The 21,948-nt window shown below is 37.4% G+C and overlaps 1 protein-coding gene across 2 annotated transcripts in view; it reads left to right on the forward strand.

Moving 5' to 3' along the window:
* The first annotated feature begins 4,337 nt into the window (after nucleotides 1-4,337).
* Nucleotides 4,338-21,948, forward strand: part of samd12 (sterile alpha motif domain containing 12) — a 406,289-nt gene continuing 388,678 nt past the window's right edge. Inside the window, exons 1-2 of one of the 2 annotated variants that reach the window (XM_062029977.1) lie at nucleotides 4,348-4,494; nucleotides 4,904-5,001. In XM_062029977.1, coding sequence (XP_061885961.1) covers nucleotides 4,941-5,001 — 61 coding nt within the window. In that variant the 5' untranslated portion in view covers nucleotides 4,348-4,494; nucleotides 4,904-4,940. Of the gene's footprint in view, nucleotides 4,495-4,903; nucleotides 5,002-21,948 lie in introns of both variants that reach the window. The other variant, XM_062029978.1, reaches the window with a different exon arrangement.

Below are 21,948 nucleotides of genomic sequence, written 5' to 3' on the forward strand. Positions count from 1 at the left end.
TTTTTTTTTTTTTTACCACAGTCAGGTAAAGTAACATATCACAGTAGTCAACAATGGCATGCAGTACAAATTAAAATATGAGACAAATAAAAATGTTTGGAAAAAAATCTGGAGATAAAAATTACAAATGGAAAAAAACTGTATAGCTGTAGCTCTGGCTGCAGTGCCCTCTGCTGGTTGTTCAGGGGAGTGTGTAACTCCACATTTTATTTGTGCATCTGGGGCCGTACTTATCAAGCTTCTTAGAGTGCCATTTTACACTTAAGTCCTGAAAATTTGCGAAATTTAGTCGTACTCTCAAACTTAAGAATAAAAGCTTTTTATCAACGTTCTTAAGTCTAAGAATCACTCCTACTCTCCACGATATTTAAGAGACCTTCAGAGGTGTCTTAAGTGGTTAGGAGTTGCCAGCAGGGGATGGCACTGAGGCGAGAGACGTGCGCGAACGTTCATCTTTGTTTGATGACGAGCAGCTGATCAAACGGTATCGTTTAGACAGAGCAGGTATTATTTTTGTCACAGATTTAATAATTTTCCATTCCTTGTTGATTTCTGCATGTGGCTGCAGTGGGCTAGTATATATAGAGCCACCCACACCAGTTTCAAATTAGTTGCCTAATTAATGAATTGGAAAGAAAATGTTATGAGAGTAGCGTATGTGTGTGGCACACACATACGCTAGGTTACAGCATGTGAGGTGAGTGACGTCAGTGAGTGTGTGGGCGAGAGAAGAGAGGGAGCGGTATTGTGAGTGCGAGCAGGGACTAGTTTGTTTTGTGTTGGATTGGCTGTGTGCAAGCAATCAATAAAGCAAGATTTGCAACTAATCGCCGGACTCATCATTCACTCTAAAGTCGTCCGCTGTGGAGACCCACTGCCGGGTAAAGTGAAGGGTGTTGCCCCGAGCATACATCCTGGAGAAGTGTCTCCCCTGCCTCTTTGTTACGGTCTGGGAGCAGGACGCAGGAAAGGTGCAACAAAAAGGAAAGATTTATTTTTGATTCATTGCCAATATTGTTTGTTTGTTTTGTATTATTTTGTAGTTTATTGTCAAAATATACACTCCCATTGTCCACTTAAATATTTCTAAGATATTTCTTTATTCTTAGACAAGGGATTCCCTTCCGTGATTGGTCATTTCTATGGACACAGAAATGACGTCACCTAAAATTCCGTTTACGGCACATAGTAATGTCGTAATTCAGCTCTGAGTGTGACACTTAAGATTCAGTCCTACACTTCGCTGAAAGTGTGAGTAAGACACTTGATAACTAATTTTTAAGTGCAGCTTTCAGCGAAGAATTTATTTACTCTTAAGTCAACTCTTAGCAGACTTCTTAGGAGTAATTCTAAGAAGCTTGATAAGTACGGCCCCTGGTTTGTGGTAGGAATGTCTCATCGACACAAAAGCAAAAAAGCGATCCGATACAATTCAATACAAAATAAAGGATATTTATATTCAAATCTCAAAAATATATTTACAAATACACGTTTATTTATACAAAATCTTGATTTATTTGTATGTCACATTTTTATATTTATAAAATTATTCTTGTCCTTTAATGTGTTTCCTGTTTTCCAATATTTCAATGTTCTCAGTCGGGGAAACATTTTACTCTCCTTTTAAAGTAAAATTCAGCTTAGCGGAATGCACACTTATACAGTGGCACCGCTAAGATAGTACAATCCCAAAATGAAGCTTCTAAAGTTCGACAAATACTCGGGGTTTGAACTGCCGTCATGCATGACGTCATACCACAATACCTCAGTTCAGTCATAAAATGGGGTGGGATTAGAGGGGTCTGAAAATTAAAAATCCCTTATATTTCCGGGAAATGTTAATTTTAAAAACTATTGTAGCCTGCTCAGTGGCCTTGTGGTTAGAGCAGGGGTGTCCAAACTTTTTGACTGAGGGGCCGCATTGGGCTTAATAAATGTGTCCGGGGGCCGAAAGCCTGCATGCAAACTAACACACACGCACATACATATATATATATATTAGGGGTGTGGGAAAAAATCGATTCGAATTCGAATCGCAATTCTCACGTTGTGCGATTCAGAATCGATTCTCATTTTTAAAAAATCTATTTTTTTTTAAATTATTATATATATATATATTTTTTTTTAATCAATCCAACAAAACAATACACAGCAATACCATAACAATGCAATCCAATTCCAAAACCAAACCCGACCCAGCAACACTCAGAACAGCAATAAACAGAGCAATTGAGAGAAGACACAAACACGACACAGAACAATCCAAAAGTAGTGAAACAAAAATGAATATTATCAACAACAGTATCAATATTAGTTACAATTTCAACATAGCAGTGATTAAAAATCCCTCATTGACATTATCATTAGACATTTATAAAAATAAAAATAAATGAACAATAGTGTCACAGTGACTTACACTTGCATCGCATCTCATAAACTTGACAACACACTGTGTCCAATATTTTCACAAAGATAAAATAAGTCATATTTTTGGTTAATTTAATAGTTAAAACAAATTTACATTATTGCAATCAGTTGATACAACATTGTCCTTTACAATTATAAAAAGCTGCTTGCATGTCAGCAGACTGGGGTGGATCCTGCTGAAATCCTATGTATTGAATGAACAGAGAATCCTTTTGAATCGGGAAAAAAAATCGTTTTTGACTCGAGAATCGTGTTGAATTGATAAAAAAATCGATTTTGAATCAAATCGTGACCCCAAGAATCGATTTTGAATCGAATCGTGGGACACCCAAAGATTCACAGCCCTAATATATTTATATATATGTATATATACTGTATATATATATATATATATATATATATATATATATATATATATATATATATATATATATATATATATATATATATATATATATATATATATATATATATATATATATATAAAGAGTACCTATTACTATAATAATATAATGGATACATCATTGATAATTATTATAATTGGATATAAAGACATGCACCTGGGGATAGGTTGATTGGCAACACTAAATTGGCCCTAGTGTGTGAATGTGAGGATGCTAAGGGCGCCGTCCATCAGGGAGCGCCACGCCAGTGCCACAAATGTTGGAGAAAAAAAAAAGAAAAGAAAAAAAGTTGGTACTATCATTTCTAAATACAAAAAACAATCCCACGTTAATTAAAATGCAAAGTAAAGCCTATTTAATAGAAATATTATTTGTCACAACATTACACCCCCCCCCCCCCCGCACGGTGTGCCCCCTCCCTTCCCGTATCATGACTCTTTTTGGACGTCACCACATCAAAAAAATCAACACAAGATGTCAAAACGGCCAAAACTGTCAGGTGCCCAGGGAAGAAAAAATAGAAAAGAAGAAGAGGGGAAACGAGAAAAAGACAGAGGTAGCCTAGGTAGGTAACGTTAGCCTACATGAAATTATTTGTCTGTTACAGAATGTGATAGTAACCTGGCTTTTTAGCATGTTACATGGTTCGGCAATTGCTAAGTTATGTTTTAACGTCGGGTTAATATTGTGGAGGGGGCTAATTGTTATGGAAAATAATAATGTAACGTTAGGTAATTACAGTACTCCCACCTTACATTCTTCAGGGACATTTGTATTAGATCTTTTAAGCCATTGTTTTTTGTTTACATTGTTATTGCCTTCTGGTTAGCTAATGTTTGCCCTGCAGGTAATAGTCACTTTTCCACCCCTTTATATATTAGGTATAGTTGTAAGCCTACTTGTTAAAGTGCACATCGTTAATGTTAATTAAGCAATATCACATGAGAGGGAATGCTGTTTTTTAATTTGAGCACTGCTGTGATTCGGTTAAAGATCATCATAACATAACATTCTCATATAATATGTTATTTTGCTTTCTTTAAGTAAAAAAAAAGGTAAAAGACAAAGCTATTCGGTTTCTTGTGAGTATATACACTTCACTGCCGATGTGGGGGGGCGCCACCTAAAATCTTGCCTAGGGCGCCAAATTGGTTAGGGCCAGGCCTGCTCCAGCACCCCCCCGCGACCCCAAAAGGGACAAGAGGTAGAAAATGGATGGATGGAAAATGTATTTGTATATATATTTTCAAATCTCAAAAATATTTTTACAAATTCGCGTTTATTTATACAAATTATTTATTTGTATATCAAATTTGTATTTGTATATTTATTAATATATGCATATGTATTAATATCATATCAATATTTATAAGTTAATGTGAGACAATTCTACTTCCATAGATCGGCGCCTGTGCGTAAAAATCACAACACCATTCAGCACGTTTCCGTGTCCACGTGGTCTGAGCACTTAGACTGCATTTCCCACCATGCACCGCGGCGCGTCAGCATGCTGTTTGCACGCTGGCTTGCCCGCAGCGAGGAGACGATGATAACACAGCCGAGCAAGGTACAATGAGAGAGGCTGACTGTCTCGCATTTTCCCCTCGCAGCTTCTTAAGCGAGTGATGCCCGCATCTGAGGAGTGACGCCATGGCCGTCGAAGGTAAGCGTGTTTCGTTTTCACCGCGTTACCGTAAAGAGGGACTAGTTTAAAGTCGATGACACCAAAAAAGGTATGCGGGTCAAGTGTGAACGCTTGTCATTTGGGTGATGGTTGCCCACCTTTCTCCTCTCTGCGCATCCGGCTGTCTTCTTGTCACGTGACTTGAAGGTTTTTTTTTTTCCCCCATTGTTTTGAAAGTAGGCAGGCATAGTCGTGTTGACATGTAAGTGTGTGTGTGTGTGTGTGTGTGTGTGTGTGTGTGTGTGTGTGTGTGTGTGTGTGTGTGTGTGTGTGTGTGTGTGTGTGTGTGTGTGCATTTGCATAGACCAGTTCAGTTCAGAAGGCTCATCCTGCAGCAGGTGGTAGACTACACAGTCCCTATAATTGTGAATAAACACTGTAATCTCAGAGAACACTGGAATCTTCTAGAGCTTGAGAGATTTGCAATGCTCGGCCAGTCCCCCCACCTCATCGGAGGGATCCAGTGGATCCAGAACCCAATGAGAGGTATGTTTCAACAAGGGGGTTTATCAAACTCTTTTCCTGTCTCGTGCCGTGTTTTTACCTGGCCGTATGCCCACGCTCGTGTGAGTGGAATGAAGCCCGGGCACTCCTGCATACTTTCTTACAAACCATTGCTATCTCATGTTGAGGGCATTGTGCTGTTTGTGTCGAAACTCGACGGTCTTGTTCCCTCTCAAAGACCTGATGACGTAAACAGGACGAGACTTTGTCCGACACGGGACACGCATCGGTGGCGTTCTGAGGGTAGATTTGTGAAATGTCAGCTCTTCACAAAGGATGGATCAACCTACCTCCATTTTTACCGGGGGCCGCATGAGCAACCATAGCACTGCTGGAGGGCCACATCGACAATATTTCAATTAAATTTTGCTCAATATTATTTTTGATGTATACCGTAAGATAAATAATAATAATAATTAATAATAATAATAATAATACTTTCATTTAACCTAACTTAACTTTATACCAAAAGCACTGCTTTGGAAATTATTTGTACCCCTTTCAGAGATCACATTTAGTTCCCCTTAAACATCCTCATGTTGCACAATGAAATGTAAGCATAGGATGAAGTGTGCATTCCTGTAACTTTCTCTAGTAACAGCATTCCATGATTAATATAAATAAATTAACATTAATAATAAATGACAGTAAATAAGCACACGTATGACTGAGGAGTCATAGTGTAACTTTGTGTGGTGTTTGAGTTGTCCGACTTTTTGTGTGGCCATAAACGCACCAGTGGTTTAGTGGTATGCGTGTTGGTGACAGATGACAAGTTGGTTTTTGCCTGGTTTGTACGGCAGAAAATGACTAGTTTTTCGAGATAGAAGTGTTTTACCCATGTTTTTGGTGTGGTTATGGCCGAATATAAACAGTTTTGCTCAATAAAGTGATCAATATAATTCCTGGCCTCGAAACATCTCGATAGACGTTACAATAATTGAACGGTGTTCAATTGAACGGTGTTGATGAACACCGTTAGGGCCGCTTGTTGTCACTCAAAGTTGCATTGCAAAATTACACAGAATAAATGTGTTTATTTTGTTTAGAATTCAGATGGGTTTGATTTGGTGCGCGGCATATATTTGCTGTGCGCAGAGGACGCTTGAGCAGTGCGCAATTGCGCAGGCGCGCACCTTAGAAGGAACGTTGCTTGGCAGTCCATGTCTTGTTGAAAACACGCCATTCATCATCAACTTTTCTCTTTTTAGCGTCTCGGGTGTAAACCGTGCATCACTTGTCGCTGTGCACCTTCACTCACAGGTTACACCCGGACATACTCCCATAAATAACGCTTTTCAAAATAAAAGCAGCACAGTTATATTGCGCGCACGACATAGATGTTTTTTCAACTTTATTTTGTCATTTGTGATTGTCGCTGTTCACATTCATTCACAATCACGCACGCGCATACGTCCACACGGAAGTATTACAAATAACGCTTTTCAAAACAAAAGCATCACCTTTGTATTGCACACTCGACATAGATACATTTTTAAATGTATTTTGTAATTTGTGATTGGCCTCACGCGGGCCGGACAGGGACGCACAAAGGGCCGGATGTGGCCCGCGGACCGCAGAATGCCCAGGTCTGACCTACAGTCTAGGGAAGCACGGTAATGGAAATTTTAACTGATACCGATAAATGGGGCTGCATAATTGGGTCAGTCTAGGACAGAATACTTTTATCAGTCCTTCTTAGATGAACCGAGATTCCGATCTAACAAAGGTCTTAACTCATTATCCTTCTATGCCACATCAATATGGAATGCACTCCCAACAGGTGTAAAAGAAAGTGCATCTCTACCCTCCTTCAAAACCGCACTAAAAGAACACCTCCAGGCAACTACAACCCTAGACTAACACCCTCCCCCCACCGCATCCCACCTCCCCGGATTGTAAATAATCAAATGTATATACTTGTTCTTATGCTTTCTGAGCTCACTATGTTCACTGCTCGCTATACATATCCTACGAAGTCAGACCTACAATGTTTCAATGTCCATTTCTCAGGTGATATAATTGTTGATGACTGAAGTGCTGATATCAACCAAACCTAACCCCCCCGTCCCAACCTCCTCCACATCCCACTCCCCGGATTGTAAATAATGTAAATAATTCAATGTATATACTCTGATGATTAACTTGTGTGATGACTGTATTATGCTGATAGTATATATTTATACCATGAATTGATTAACGTGGACCCCGACTTAAACAAGTTGAAAAACGTATTCGGGTGTTACCATTTAGTGGTCAATTGTACGGAATATGTACTGTACTGTGCAATCTACTAATAAAAGTCTCAATCAATCAAAACTCGGGCTCAGCGAAGCCAGCAACGTTTCTGGGTGTTGTTGATAGATGGCTTTGGCTTTGCATAGTAGAGTTTTAACTTGCACTTAGAGATGTAGCGACGAACTGTAGTTACTGACAGTGGATAGTTTTTTGGTCAAAGGGTTAAAGAGGAACTGCACTTTTTTCGGAATTCCGCTCATCATTCACAATCCTTATGTGTGATAAGCACACATGTGTTTTCCTTTTTTTTTAATGCGTTCTAAGTCGTAAATAAAAGTCAGGTAACAATTGCGTCAATGTCAGTCACGCTCTTCTGCAGTGCTCTAAAAAAAATATCCCAAAACATCCATCAATGTTTCAAATACACACTGTAAGCGTTTTAAAAATAATTACAATTCCAAAACTTTTTTTTTCTGTGTGGTGTCCCGCCACTCAGGCAAATCAGTTTGTTGATGTAGATGCCCATATTTGCTGTACAGATTTACTTTAGAAAAGACTAGGTTAGATATGATTATTGAATACGATTAAAAAAATGTTGGCTCTTCACAAAGGATGGATCCACCTACAGTCGTCCCTCGTTTATCACGGCTCATTGTAGGGAAGTACGATAATAAACATTTGAACCGATACCGATAAATGGGGATGCATACTGTACCGGTTCCTATTTAGTTCGGTCTAGGACAGAATACTTTTCCAATTTGCATCAGTCCATCTTAGATGATCTCGGGCCTAACTTTTCTGGGTGTTGTTGATAAATGGCTTTGGCTTTGCATAGTAGAGTTTTAACTTGCACTTACAGATTTAGCGACAAACTGTAGTTACTGACAGTGGATGCAAAAAATTTCAGTTTTTTGGTCAAAGGTGACTTAAGGGTTAAAGAGGAACTGCACTTTTTCGGAATTCTGCTCACATTTGTTTTTCTTTTTTTAATGCGTTCTAACTCAACAAAAGAGGAGAAATATAATCTTAGAGAAAAATGTAATTTAAAACATTTGTACGCACGTACAACACTTAAGACCTTCAGTATATCAGTATGTGGAATTAAATTATGGAATGGATTAAGCAAAGCAATCAAACAATGTACTAATATGATCCACTTCAAGAAACTCTTCAAACTCAAAGTGTTTACAAAGTACAAAGAAGAAGAACCATGACAAACATTTTCAATTTATTTCATCCATTCATTCATTCATTCTTAAAGTAATCTTACTTATCTCATCATATGAAATATGACTTTCTTCACCAATTATTATTATTAAATTCTTACTATTATTTATTTATTTATTTTTATTGTGATTACATATGGAGTTTATTGTGAAAAAATTGAGAACAGGAAGTGAATAAAAAAAGTTTCAGCAACTGTTATGTAAAGAAAAGGGGTAGGATTAAATAAGCTCTGCTTCTTCCTACTCCTTTTCGAACATGTTGAAAAGAGAAACTGGAAATTGTGATGTATCATGTTGTATGCTTGCATGTTCGAAATAAACTCAAACTCAACTCAACTCAACTAAACTCGTAAATAAAAGTCAGATAACAATGGAGTCAATGGCAGTCGCGCTCGTCTGCAGTGCTCTAAAAAAATACCCCAAAACATCCATCGACGTGTCAAATATACGCTGTAAGCGTTTTAAAAATAAATAAATAAATACAATTCCAAAACTTTTTTTTTTCTGTGTCGTGGCCAGCCACTCAGGCAAATCATTTTGTTGATGTAAATGCCCATATTTGCTGTACAGATTTACTTTAGAAAAGTCTAGGTTAGATATGATTAGGGATGATACTCGAAACCGGTTTTCCCGGTTGTTCGATAAGAAAAGAACCGAGTCCTCGGACTCAAATCCCTTTTTGAGAACCGGTACCCGTTATCGAGACCACTATAGTAAAGAAAAAGAGTTGGTTCTTTATTCGAATCCCTCGGAACGAATCCCATCCCGACCAGAAATGCCCCTTGAGACATCACAAGAATTTACGTCACGTAGCTCAGTCATTAGGCACAGATAGGGAAAGCAGGAAAAACAATGGAATAATAAAGTTCAAAACAAAAGGTATAATCCAATGAATAACTTTACTGAGAGATTTGAGCAGGGTACAAACACATGACGAACACTTTTACGACCAACCGGAAACAGCAACCAGGCTAGCAACGCACCTCCTTTACGGCAGCTGTCACAACGTTCTTAAAGCAACCGCAGCACATACATATATATACAACATATATGACATCTCCCTTTTTTAACTTTTGTTTTTCTTTCCTTGTAAACAAAACAAAATCACACTGTATATGTGTTGTGTCTAATTATAAATAATGCAGACGAGGCGTGTTGGCTGAGTTCTTGACGTTTACTTTCACAGGTGACGACATCCAACAACACTTTTCGGGGCTACCGCGCATGCTCGTCATTCCCGTTGCATGCTGGGTAGTGTAGTTGTTATATTCCCTAGCTCATAACATCACATCTTTCCCCCTAAAAAGAAAGATTTTAACTCAATAAAGTGCATTTCTTTTTTTAGCTTTAACTTTTCATTTTTTACCATTGTAGCCACATTTGCAAACAACTTTTCTCTTCATAGAATTTTCTTTCAATAAAGAAATAAAGTGCAAAAATGTCAAAGCATCATAACAAACAGTTATGTCAAATAGCAGCAGAAGTGCACTTTTTGGAGAGCTGTATTATTTTCAGTTTTCTGCCCAAGGGACTGATTTTATTTAACACTATAGTATTATTTATACACATATAGTGATCACAGAGACAGCTTGTTTTTGTGTTACTGTATATATTTGTTTTTCTGAAAAATCCCACTTAATATACTTTGGGTAACAACAGTCAATATTTTTTTATTTTATTTTATTTTTTTAGCGGGGTAACAGTCAATATTTATTTATTTATTAGATTATTTTTTTTTATATAATAAAAGTGAGCTTTTGTTAAACCAAATATTGTGTGTTTTTTTCCATATAAAACAACCTATGTGGACTCGATAAGAGAATCGATAAGGAATCGGTTCGATAAGAGGATTCGATAATAGGCTCGAACTCGATAATTTCTTATCAAACATCATCCCTAGATATGATTATTGAATACAATTAAAAAAATGTTGGCTCTTCACAAAGGATGGATCCACCTACAGTCGTCCCTCGTTTATCACGGCTCATTGTAGGGAAGCACGATAATGTAAATTTGAACTGATACCGATAAATGGGGATGCATACTGTACCGGTTCCTAATTGGGTGAGTCTAGGACAGGGGTGTCAAACTTGTTTTCATCGAGGGCCACATCGCCAACTTGGTTGCCCTCAGAGGGCCACTTGTAACCAAGAATGTAAGAATATAAAAGTATAATCACCTCATTATATTATTGCCTATGCATTTCGTTATTTAATTTTTGTACGTACAAATTGATGGATAACTTGCTTTGAAATCGTAAGTCAAGGTGACAAGCAGATATTTAAGTATTCATTTTTATTTTTTACAAACTATCATATGGTATATAACAATTAGGGGTGTTAAAAAAAAAGAAGTTTCAATTCCCCCCTCTGTCTTCCTTTTTTTTCTCTTTCTATCCCCTCCTGCTCCGGCCCGGCTGCACCAAATGATAATATAAATACATTTAATAAAGTCAAAATACAAATAAGGCAACAAGAGAAGTATCCTACACTTCTCTTTTGTAAAGTAAATCTGAACAGCCGATATGGGCATCTACATCTACTATCTGATTTGCCTGAGAAGCTGGGCAGGACATTATTTAAAAAAAAAAAAAGTTTCTTGTCACATTCGAATCATGATTTTTTTCATAATTTTCTGAAATCTAATTTATTTAATTTTTTTGACTAATTAAATATAAAAAAAACAACAACATTCTTTAGGCCATCTCTATGCTTACTTGGTGCATGTACAGTATGTGTCATATGTCAGCAACCAAAAGGAGGTTTTGCAGCCTGTAAGCTGTTTTGTTAAGGTGTTGTTATTATTATACCAAGTAATACACTGCAAAAATCAGTTTAAATCGAGAATCGTGTTGAATCGAGTATTGATTAGGAATCATATCCTCACCTCAAGAATCAGAATCGAATGGCGAGATGCCCAAAGATTCACACCAATAAAAATGTAATATTTATATATATATCAAGGTTTAAAACATATGAAATGTCATGTGTACCTACATGTTTTTCCTGTCAAAATAGAAACAATGAAAACGTTTAGTAAGAAAGATGAAGTATCCACATTATTCCCAGGCATTCGCGGGCCACTTAAATGACATGTCGGTCCGGATCTGGACCCCGGGCCTTGAGTTTGACACGTATGGTCTAGGAAGACCGTTAAGATTCTGGACTAATAATACTGCTATCGGTATTTTTTTTTTTAATCCAGCTGACTGTCGTAGTTATGATACGATGTCACATTCAGTTCAAGTATATGATATTTAATGTAGAATAATCACAAATAAGGCAGCAACACCACACAAACGTTAATAACACAACACTATTTCTTCCTAGTCTCCAAAGTCAGGCACGCTAATAAGAGTTGGTGTCTGTTTGAAGTGAACGCCACCTAACATACGACGGCGCGCTTCATCAACACAACCGTCCTCTAAGCCAGTGCTTCTTAACCATAGGGCCTATTGTTGGGCCGCGAGCGTTCCCTCGATGGCCGCCAAAAAATATTTGTTTTTTTATCTGTGGAATTCTGTGGTACTCAGTTGTAATACACTTTTTTGCCACTTGGGGCAGTAAGGACCATCTCAAACAATCAGAGGAAGTCTGAAGCTAAGTCAGAAGTTTCTTTAAATTATGACTTATGACTATGGTGAAGCTGAATTTTTATTTGCACTTAACATATTTTTTGGAGCACTGGGCGCACCATATTATATGGTACACTGCCGATGAGTGGATCTATTCAGGTCTATTTTCATACAAAAGGTGCACCGGATTATAAGGTGCATTAAAGGAGTCATATTATGATTTTTTTTGACATTTAAAACACTTCCTTGTGGTCTACATAACACGTAATGGTGTTTTTTTGGTCAAAATGTTGCATAGATTATGTTTTACAGAACATCTTTAAGCCGCTTTCTTTGACCGTCTCTTCAGGATGCGCCCTTTGGTGGGCGGTCTTATTTACTTGGCTCCTCTTCGACATCGTCTTCTCCCCGTCTTCTTTGTTGCACCGGTAGTTTTTAGCGCTTACGTAGCGAGTCTACTGACAAATATAAGTTAGACCTCTACGCTACTTTATATTAAAAATGGCAACAACGGAGGATGAATGTCCCACAACAAGAAGATAGAGAAAAAGAAAGCTTATTGACTACGGCGTGGAGTACAACAGAAATGAACGGGACAAGTGGTACAAAATGGATGGATGGATGGAACTCCAGATAATGTCTCCTAATAGGTGCCATTTTGGGGTCCTTATACACACACCACAATAATACCCGTTTGTTGAAGCACAGTAAGTCTGACTACGGTAGCTGCTACAATCCATCAAGCGGAGCGGCTTTGCAGTTTACCAAAGTTGTGCTAAAACATTTTAAAGATTTTTGAGCGCTGTGTGTAATGTTATATATTTTCAATGAAACACTAACGTTTTGGTGTTTGCTAGTGTCATTTATTAAACAGGCGTCAGTCTCAGTGACGTGCAGTCAAGGGAGGCAGGTGAGGCGGGGCCTCACCTGCCATCATGGAAAGAAAAAAAAATGTAAAAAGAAAAAAAAATAAATTAAATTGTTATATGTATCCAGTGATTATACTATAAAGTTATTTTCCATTTGACTTCACCAGTTTTAGATTATTTTTATTCAAAATTGCTGAATTTTCACATTTGCCGTTCAAATACTGAGAAGAGACTTGCGGTGAGTCACCAGCCAGTTGAGCCTCGCCATGGATTGCGCAATGACTCGGCTAACTGCTGGCCTGCTGTGCAGTGAGATCGTATTGCTATATGAATTATATTATAAATTTCCATAGTTTAGTTAGCTGAGGTATATAATGTACAGTGTATTTTGTCAACAACTGTATGTGTGTAACATATTTCTTGTGCTGAGCAATCATAAAACGGCTGCGAAGACGCACTGGGTGAGGCTCGCAGTAATCCCGCCTCCTGGTGGTAGAGGGCGGTAGTGATCCCAGATATAATTCTTGCGACTACTCGGCTGCAGAAGAAGTGACAACAAGCAGCAACAGTTAGCAGCGGTCGTTTATTTTTTCCTCTCGCCTGAACTTTTAACATGGAGGATTAAAATTTTCCTGAGGGAACTCTCCTGAAGGAATCAATAAAGTACTATCTATCTATCTACATATCTAAAATAAACGGTTCTCTAAACTGGACAGGAGGTAATAATTAAAAGATCTCCATCGAGACAGAGAGACTTTTAAAACTGAAGAAAGATAAGGAAGACTTCTATAAGGATGGCGTGGCGAAGTTGATAGAGTGGCCGTGCCAGCAATCGGAGGGTTGCTGGTTACTGGGGTTCAATCCCCACCTTCTACCATCCTAGTCACGTCCGTTGTCCTTGGGCAAGACCCTTGCCCCTGATGGCTGCTGGTTAGCGCCTTGCATGGCAGCTCCCGCCATCAGTGTGTGAATGTGTGTGTGAATGAGTGAATGTGGAAATACTGTCAAAGCGCTTTGAGTACCTTGTAGGTAGAAAAGCGCTATACAAGTATAACCCATTTATCATTTATTTATAAACAAGTTATCGATGCTTTGGTTCAAAAAGAGCGGCGCATGGACTTCATTTATAAGTAAAGGTAAGACCATAATAATGTTTTTTTTGATTATATGTGCTTTTTTGTGTGCTACAGTTTGTATGTGTAAAGTTAAAGTTAAGTTAAAGTACCAATGATGGTCACACACACTAGGTGTGGTGAAATTTGTCCTCTGCATTTGACCCATCCCCTTGCTCACCCCCTGGGAGGTGAGGGGAGCAGTGGGCAGCAGCGGCGCCGCGCCCGGGAATCATTTTTGGTGATTTAACCCCCAATTCCAACCCTTGATGCTGAGTGCCAAACAGGGAAGAATGCTGGTATGAGCTTTTAAACATAACCCGTTAACTGCTGCCAATCAAATGGTGAATAAGATACACTTTAGGGTTCATATGTTTGTAAATCTGACTGTTATGAAGTCAGTGCCTCACCAGCCATGAACCTCACCGCACGTCACTGGTCAGTCTACCTCCAGCCCACACAATATCTCTTATGTGTGACTGCCATCTACTGGTCACACTTATCATTACACCATGTACCATATGAAATTGCTTCGAGGTTGATGAGCACATTTATAATTTTTACGTACATTAGGCACATCGGGTTATAACGCGCACTGTCGATTTTTCAGAAAATTCAGAAAAGATTGGGAATTGATAGGATATTTCCGGTCCCGATTTCACTTTCGATTCTGCTTCACAATTTGGTTCTTTATTGGTTCTGTTATCGATTCTTTTCTGGAAAAAAATAACAATATGATCGATTAGCATCAATTTAGTTTAGTTTAGAGCTAACATGACCAACAGTCAGGTCTTAAAAGGGACATTGCATAGAAAGCAACTTTTGGAATTAGATTAAAAAAATTTAAAAAAAGTAGAATTTAACGAAATAAAACATGTGAAAATTACACAAGAATGTCGCATTTCGTAACATGTTTAAATCTTTTAAGAATATTTGTCATCTACCTAGAAAATATTCTGTGCACAATACAGTGCAAAGATCTGTTTAGATTTACAAGGTGCACATTAATTATTTCAAACCTTCTTTTGATATAATGTGGATGTTTATTGCTTGCAGCTTATGAAAACCTTAAAGGGGAACTGCACTTTTTGGGGAATTTTTATAATAGCATTTAATATTTACGTATTTAGCTCAACTTAAGCATATGCGGCGCAATAATTTCAAAAATGCATCACAATGTTTGCTTTTTTCTCCCTCACTGATTTCTGCTCACTGCATACTTTATAAGAGCCAACAAAAATAATAAAACATCACTTACTGTATAGGGTTTGCTGTCATTAGGATGCCGACTGCTAGGATGTTCATACTGGATATTCCCATTTAGATGAAAAATGTCTCATAATCCTCGACAGTTCCAGGTCTTAAATGGCTGTCAAACTGTACCAACTTGTCGGAATACCTACTCAGACGTCTCATGTCCAGGTGTGTTGCATGATTTATGATCTACAATAAACTTACAGGCAGCAAGGAACACTAATCAACAATCACTATACTCAACAAAAAAAGTAAAGCCATATGATTTCAGAATCACATATGTAGCCAATAAAATGGAATATGCTGGTAAATGCAGAACATTACGGACTTTACATAAATATGAGTGAAATGCTGTGATATTGAGGAGAAGGAACATTTGTTTGGCGAGGAAAGACGTCCTAAACTAAACAATGTCGGGACGACCACTTGAAACAGCGACTTAACTACGAAGCTAATGCTAGCAAAGACAATCCCTACATCCATAACACATCTTATCTGCTTGTGTTGTTGTGAACGACATCATCGATGTAAGATCAATGTACAAACAGGACAGCAGTCGCAATTTGATAGTCTCTTTTTTTTTTTAACAGCCTCAAAGTCGTCTCCACACGTCAAGCTCAGAACAGCAGCACACTTCCCCTCTTCACTCGAACAAAACTGTGTGCCACATCCGGTCTGACTGCGCTAACAAAATAAAGGTTTCAAAAAGTACCTTACACAAGCATAATGTACTCAAAGCACTTATTGATACATTTACACAATTATTACGCTTTGACTTTAAATACTGGTCAACATTGTCCAAAGATGGCTGATTACTGCTTTGAACAGTGATGGCACACCTGTGAAGTGAAAACCATTTCAGGTGACTACTTCTTGAAGCTCATCGAGAGAATGCCAAGAGTGTGCGAAAAAGTAATCAGAGCAAAGGGTGGCTATTTTGAATACACTAGAACAGGGGTCACCAACCTTTTTGAAACCAAGGGCTACTTCTTGGGTACTGATTAATGTGAAGGGCTACCAGTTAGATACACACTTAAATAAATTGCCAGAAGTAGCCAATTTGCTCAATTTACCTTTAACTCTGTTATTATTAATAATTAATGATATTTATCTTTGTGGAAACACTGATCATCTTAATGATTTCTCACAATAAATATATATAGAAACAGATAAATATCAATATGCAACACTTTATTTTTATATTTTCTCCAAGTGCACATTTTTCTAATTGAACGTTTTCAAATGATCACTTCTAAGACAGTCTTGTGAAATCACAATATCCCATTTTAACTAGCTAGCCACTAACATTTTTTAACAAATCATGAATTACTTTGCACCATGTTTGTACAAATAATAACTCATGTAAAATACAAAAGTAAACTCTCAAATTTTTAAATCATGTCACACTTTGAACTGGACACCAAATCTGTTATCTGTTTCTTTGTCAGTTAGTGGGAAGCCTGGCATTGCATGCTGTTAACTAGTGTGGTGTACTCTGGTGTGTAACTTGACACTGCAACTCTGAGTGAGTCTTGCAGATGTGCATCAGTGAGGCGTGTTCTGTGTTTGTTCTTGATGAAGTTCATGTCAGAAAAGGCTGATTCACAAAGATAAGATTTTTCCACATTGTTTGCGGAACCTTCTTAATCTTTTGGACATATTTTCACAGCAATCTGGCCTTAAGCTTAATTATGATAAATGTAAAATGTTAAGCATCGGAAATCTAAAGGGAACGTCCTTTCGAATGGAATGCAAAGTGCCTGTTTTGTGGACAGATGGACCAGTTAACATACTTAGTGTTGTTGTCCCAGAAAATCTGGAAGATCTAGGCTCAGTAAATTATGATAATCGACTAAGAAAGCTGGACAAAATTATGCAATTATGGAAAGGGAAATCCCTAACCTTGTATGGTAAAATGTCTATTGCCAACTCGTTAATTATTCCTCAATTTATTTATTAGTTCTTGTCATTACCAGCTCCATCACAAAACTTTTTTAAGATTTATGAGCGGAGGGTCTTCGATTTTGTCTGGAACGGCAAACCAGAAAAGATTAAAAGAAAGGTTTTGTACAAAGAGTATGAATATGGGGGCCTGAAACTTCTCAACCTTGAAGCTATGTGTCTGTCTTTAAAAGCATCAATTGTTCCAAAGATGTATTTAAACATTGAGTGGTACACAAATGTCCTGTTGGACAAAAAACATGTACTGTATCAAAAGAAATTGTATCCTTTTTTACAAGTGATCCCCTCTCAGAGAGTCTGCTGGGAAACATGGCGGGGTTCATAAAGGAAACAATCCACTCATAGTGGTGTTTTCAATTTTATGTGCCAGAAAAAAGAGACGATATTTTGCAGCAGTTAATATGGATGAACTCTAATATTGTAATAGATGGAAAGCCTTTCTTTTGGAAAAATATGTTTGAAAGAGGAATCATTTTTGTCAATGATATTATCAATGAGAATGGTAAAATTATGAAGTATGATGAATTTAGAGCTATGTATGGTGATGCTTGCTCAAGCTTTTCATTTTATCAACTAACTGGAGTAATTGGGAAAAGATGGAAACAAATAATTAATTATGGAACTACTAAATTATTAGTTTGTAAACGTTTTTAATTTTCCTGAGGGAACTCTCCTGAAGGAATCAATAAAGTACTATCTATCTATCTATCTATCTATCTATCTATCTATCTATCTATCTATCTATCTATCTATCTATCTATCTATCTATCTATCTATCTATCTATCTATCTATCTATCTATCTATCTATCTATCTATCTATCTATCTATCTATCTATCTATCTATCTATCTTATCTATCTACCTCTAATAAGAAATTCTAGTTGGCAAAAAGGAATTAAAATAAATAGAAAAATATATAATTTTTATTTAATAAAGAAATCTTTGAAGGCTGCCTCATACAACACAAATGGAAAATGGGAGGACTTTTTTGACTGCCCGTTGCCATGGGATGCCATATTCAAACTAATCTATAAAACCACTATCGATGTGCAAAATCGTTATTTTCAAATTAAAATTATTTATAACTTCTTACTCACAGGGAAAATGTTAAAATTATGGAATATGACAGAGTCAGATGATTGCCGATTTTGTTGTCAGGAGCCTGAATCCACCCTGCATTTGTTTTGGTATTGTCATATTGTGTCTTTGTTTTGGGTGGAAGTTGAAAAAATGTGTTTAAGGATTGGTGTGTTTATGAAGCTTAATGTGGTTTCTGTTATTTTAGGAGAGTTAATTGACAATCATGATTTAGTCAATTTAATTATAGTACTCTGTAAAATGTTTATTTTTAAGGCCAAAAACAGATATTCACTTAGTATTACCTTCTTTAAAACATTTATTCAGTATTTTCTAACTTTAGAAAGTTACATGGTTGAAAACGATAATGATGCCAAAAAACATTAAAAAAAAGATGAGAAGTCCTCAAAGGCTTATTTTGAAAGTATAATTATGTTTATAGATTATATGATATCTGTTGTTGTGTTCCCTAATTTGAGTGACCTGGACATAATCTGGACTGTACATAAATGCTTATTTTGAAAATGTAATTTTGTTTATAAATTATATGCAATCTGTTGTGTTCCCTAATTTTTTTCTGTGTACATGAATGAAGGTGTGTGTTGCTGAGTCCGACTTGGACATTATCTGGACTGGGCCTGGTTTAAAAAAACCTTTAAACAAATCTAATTTCATTGACAACCTGGTCTGTTGAAGATAAGGCCCTTTTTTAAAAAATAAAATAAAATAAGATAAATAAATAAAAAACATTTTCTTGGAAAAAAAAGAAAGTAAAACAATATAAAAATAATTACATAAAAAATAGTAATTAATGAAAATGTTAGTGGACCAGCAGCCTATACAATCATGTGTGCTTCAGGGACTGTGTCCCTTGCAGATGTGTTGTCTATGTTGTGGGAACCAGAATATTGGTAGCAGAAAGAAATAACCCCTTTTGTGTGAGTGGGTGTGGATGAGTGTGCATGGGGAAGGTTGTTTGGGTTGATGCACTGATTGAAAGTGTATCTTGTGTTTTTTCTATGTAGATTTAATTAAAACATTTTTTTTTTTTTTATTCTATGTAGATTTAATTAAAAAAAAAAAAAAAAAAATTAAACCTTTTTTTTTTTTTTTTTATTAATTTTTTTAAATTTGTTTTTATTTTTTAGAATTTCACCTTTTTTTGTTAAGTACATAACTCCACATGTGTTCATCCATAGTTTTGATGCCTTCAGTGACAATCTACAATGTAAATAGTCATGAAAATAAAGAAAACTCATTGAATGAGAAGGTGTGTCCAAACTTTTGGCCTGTACGGTATATCATATTGATAAGACACATTCTTTTTTCACGCCACAAAAGAGCAAAAACATTCCTTCCGCATGTTAGAGGACGAATAGTTACGACCTTGGCACCAAGCGCTCAGACTAGATCTGTCCAATCTAAGTCTAAAAGCATGAATTGATGGAAACTACTCGGATGAGTGGCCAAATGCCTTGAAAGACGAATTGAACCGTCAACTGATCAGTTGAAGGCCCTGAGAATAAAAATACCCTGGATGAATGAGAACACCCATGGGCGGATTCATCCTCAAATATAAAAAAACACCTTCTATAAGTGAAATGCTTACAGTATTTTCAAAGTTAGAAACCCCGACATATATCCCCAAAGATGCTGTAAGGCAAAGATAAAGTAAAAAGACAACAGAATCACATGTCAAATATATTTATTTTTAAACAAGGACCAAAACAAAACATTTTTTTAGATGGGATGATATAAATATGATCAAATACAAATAAAGAACAGAAGTCTTGGCCTTCAGTCCAATCAATACAAAGTAAATATCCAGTGTACTTAACAGCTGCTCTGTAAATCTTACATATTAAATAATATGTCAAGGGTTTTCAGATGTAATTTCACTGGGTTAACACAATAGATGAGGACATGCTGATTATTGAGGTCCAAAATCAAAGAATCCTATTACACGCATATTCGAGCCAGCTAAGGGCAAGCAGGTGAGTGGTTAGCGGGAGTCTAATGAAAAATGTGTGTGTTCAAAGCTTGCCATGGATGTTCAATCAATCAATCAATCAATCAATGTTTATTTATATAGCCCTAATGTTGTTACAGCTTTGTTGTTGGCTACAAATACAAAAATAAAGTAGTCGTTCTGCAACGCAAAACTGTTGTCTTTTCCACGAGTCAAGTCAAGTCAGTGCCCGCCGGAGGGTATTGATGGACTGCAAAGCACGGAGACTTTCCGCTCTGTTGCCATTCAGCATCTGTTACGTATCTCGTGGAAATCCGGGGTAATTAGTTTGTGGGTTGTTTTAAACTGTCCACTGATTGCTTGTCCTGTGCGACACCCGGTCTATGTATTTCCATCCATTCTTGTCTTCAGTTACTTAAAGGCCTACTGAAACCCACTACTACGGACCACGCAGTCTGATAGTTTATATATCAATGATGAAATCTTAACATTGCAACACATGCCAATACGGCCGGGTTAGATTAGTAAAGTGCAATTTGAAATTTCCCGCGAAATATCCTGCTGAAAACGTCTCGGTATGATTACGTTTGCGCGTGACGTCACGGATTGTAGCAGACATTTTGGGACACCATTGTGGCCAGCTATTAAGTCGTCTGTTTTCATCGCAAAATTCCACAGTATTCTGGACATCTGTGTTGGTGAATCTTTTGCAATTTGTTTAATGAACAATGAAGACAGCAAAGAAGAAAGCTGTAGGTGGGAAGCGGTGTATTAGCGGCCGGCTGCAGCACCGTAGCCAGTGTTTCATTGTTTACATTCCCGAAATATGACAGTCAAGCGAGAACTGGGACAACAGAGACTCTTACCAGGAGGACTTTGAGTTGGATACGCATGCTTGTGGAGAACTGGGACAACAGAGACTCTTACCAGGAGGACATTGAGTTGGATACGCGCTACCGTGAGTACACAGCTGCGGCTTCCAAACATTTGATCGCTTGCCCGTACGTGCGTGCCGCTATGTGCATGTCACGTACGTAACTTTGGGGAAATATATGTGCTGTATGAACTTTGCGGAGGTGAACGGTACTTTGGGCTGTGGGATTGAGTGTGTTGTGCGGGTGTTTGATTTGTATTGGCGGGTTATATGGACGGGAGGGGGGAGGTGTTTGTTATGCGGCATTAATTTGTGGCATATTAAATATAAGCCTGGTTGTGTTGTGGCTAATAGAGTATATATATGTCTTGTGTTTATTTACTGTTTTAGTCATTCCCAGCTGAATATCAGGTCCAACCCGCCTCTCACAGCATCTTCCCTATCTGAATCGCTTCCACTGCCCTCTAATCCTTCACTCTCACTTTCCTCATCCACAAATCTTTCATCCTCGCTCAAATTAATGGGGTAATCGTCGCTTTCTCGGTCCGAATCGCTCTCGCTGCTGGTGGCCATGATTGTAAACAATGTGCAGATGTGAGGAGCTCCACAACCTGTGACGTCACGCTACTTCCTGTACAGGCAAGACTTTTTTATCAGCAACCAAAAGTTGCGACCTTTATCGTCGTTGTTCTCTACTAAATCCTTTCAGCAAAAATATGGCAATATCGCGAAATGATCAAGTATGACACATAGAATGGACCTGCTTTCCCCGTT

Source organism: Entelurus aequoreus, linkage group LG20, assembly GCF_033978785.1.
Source record: "Entelurus aequoreus isolate RoL-2023_Sb linkage group LG20, RoL_Eaeq_v1.1, whole genome shotgun sequence".
Classification (NCBI taxonomy): domain Eukaryota; kingdom Metazoa; phylum Chordata; class Actinopteri; order Syngnathiformes; family Syngnathidae; genus Entelurus; species Entelurus aequoreus.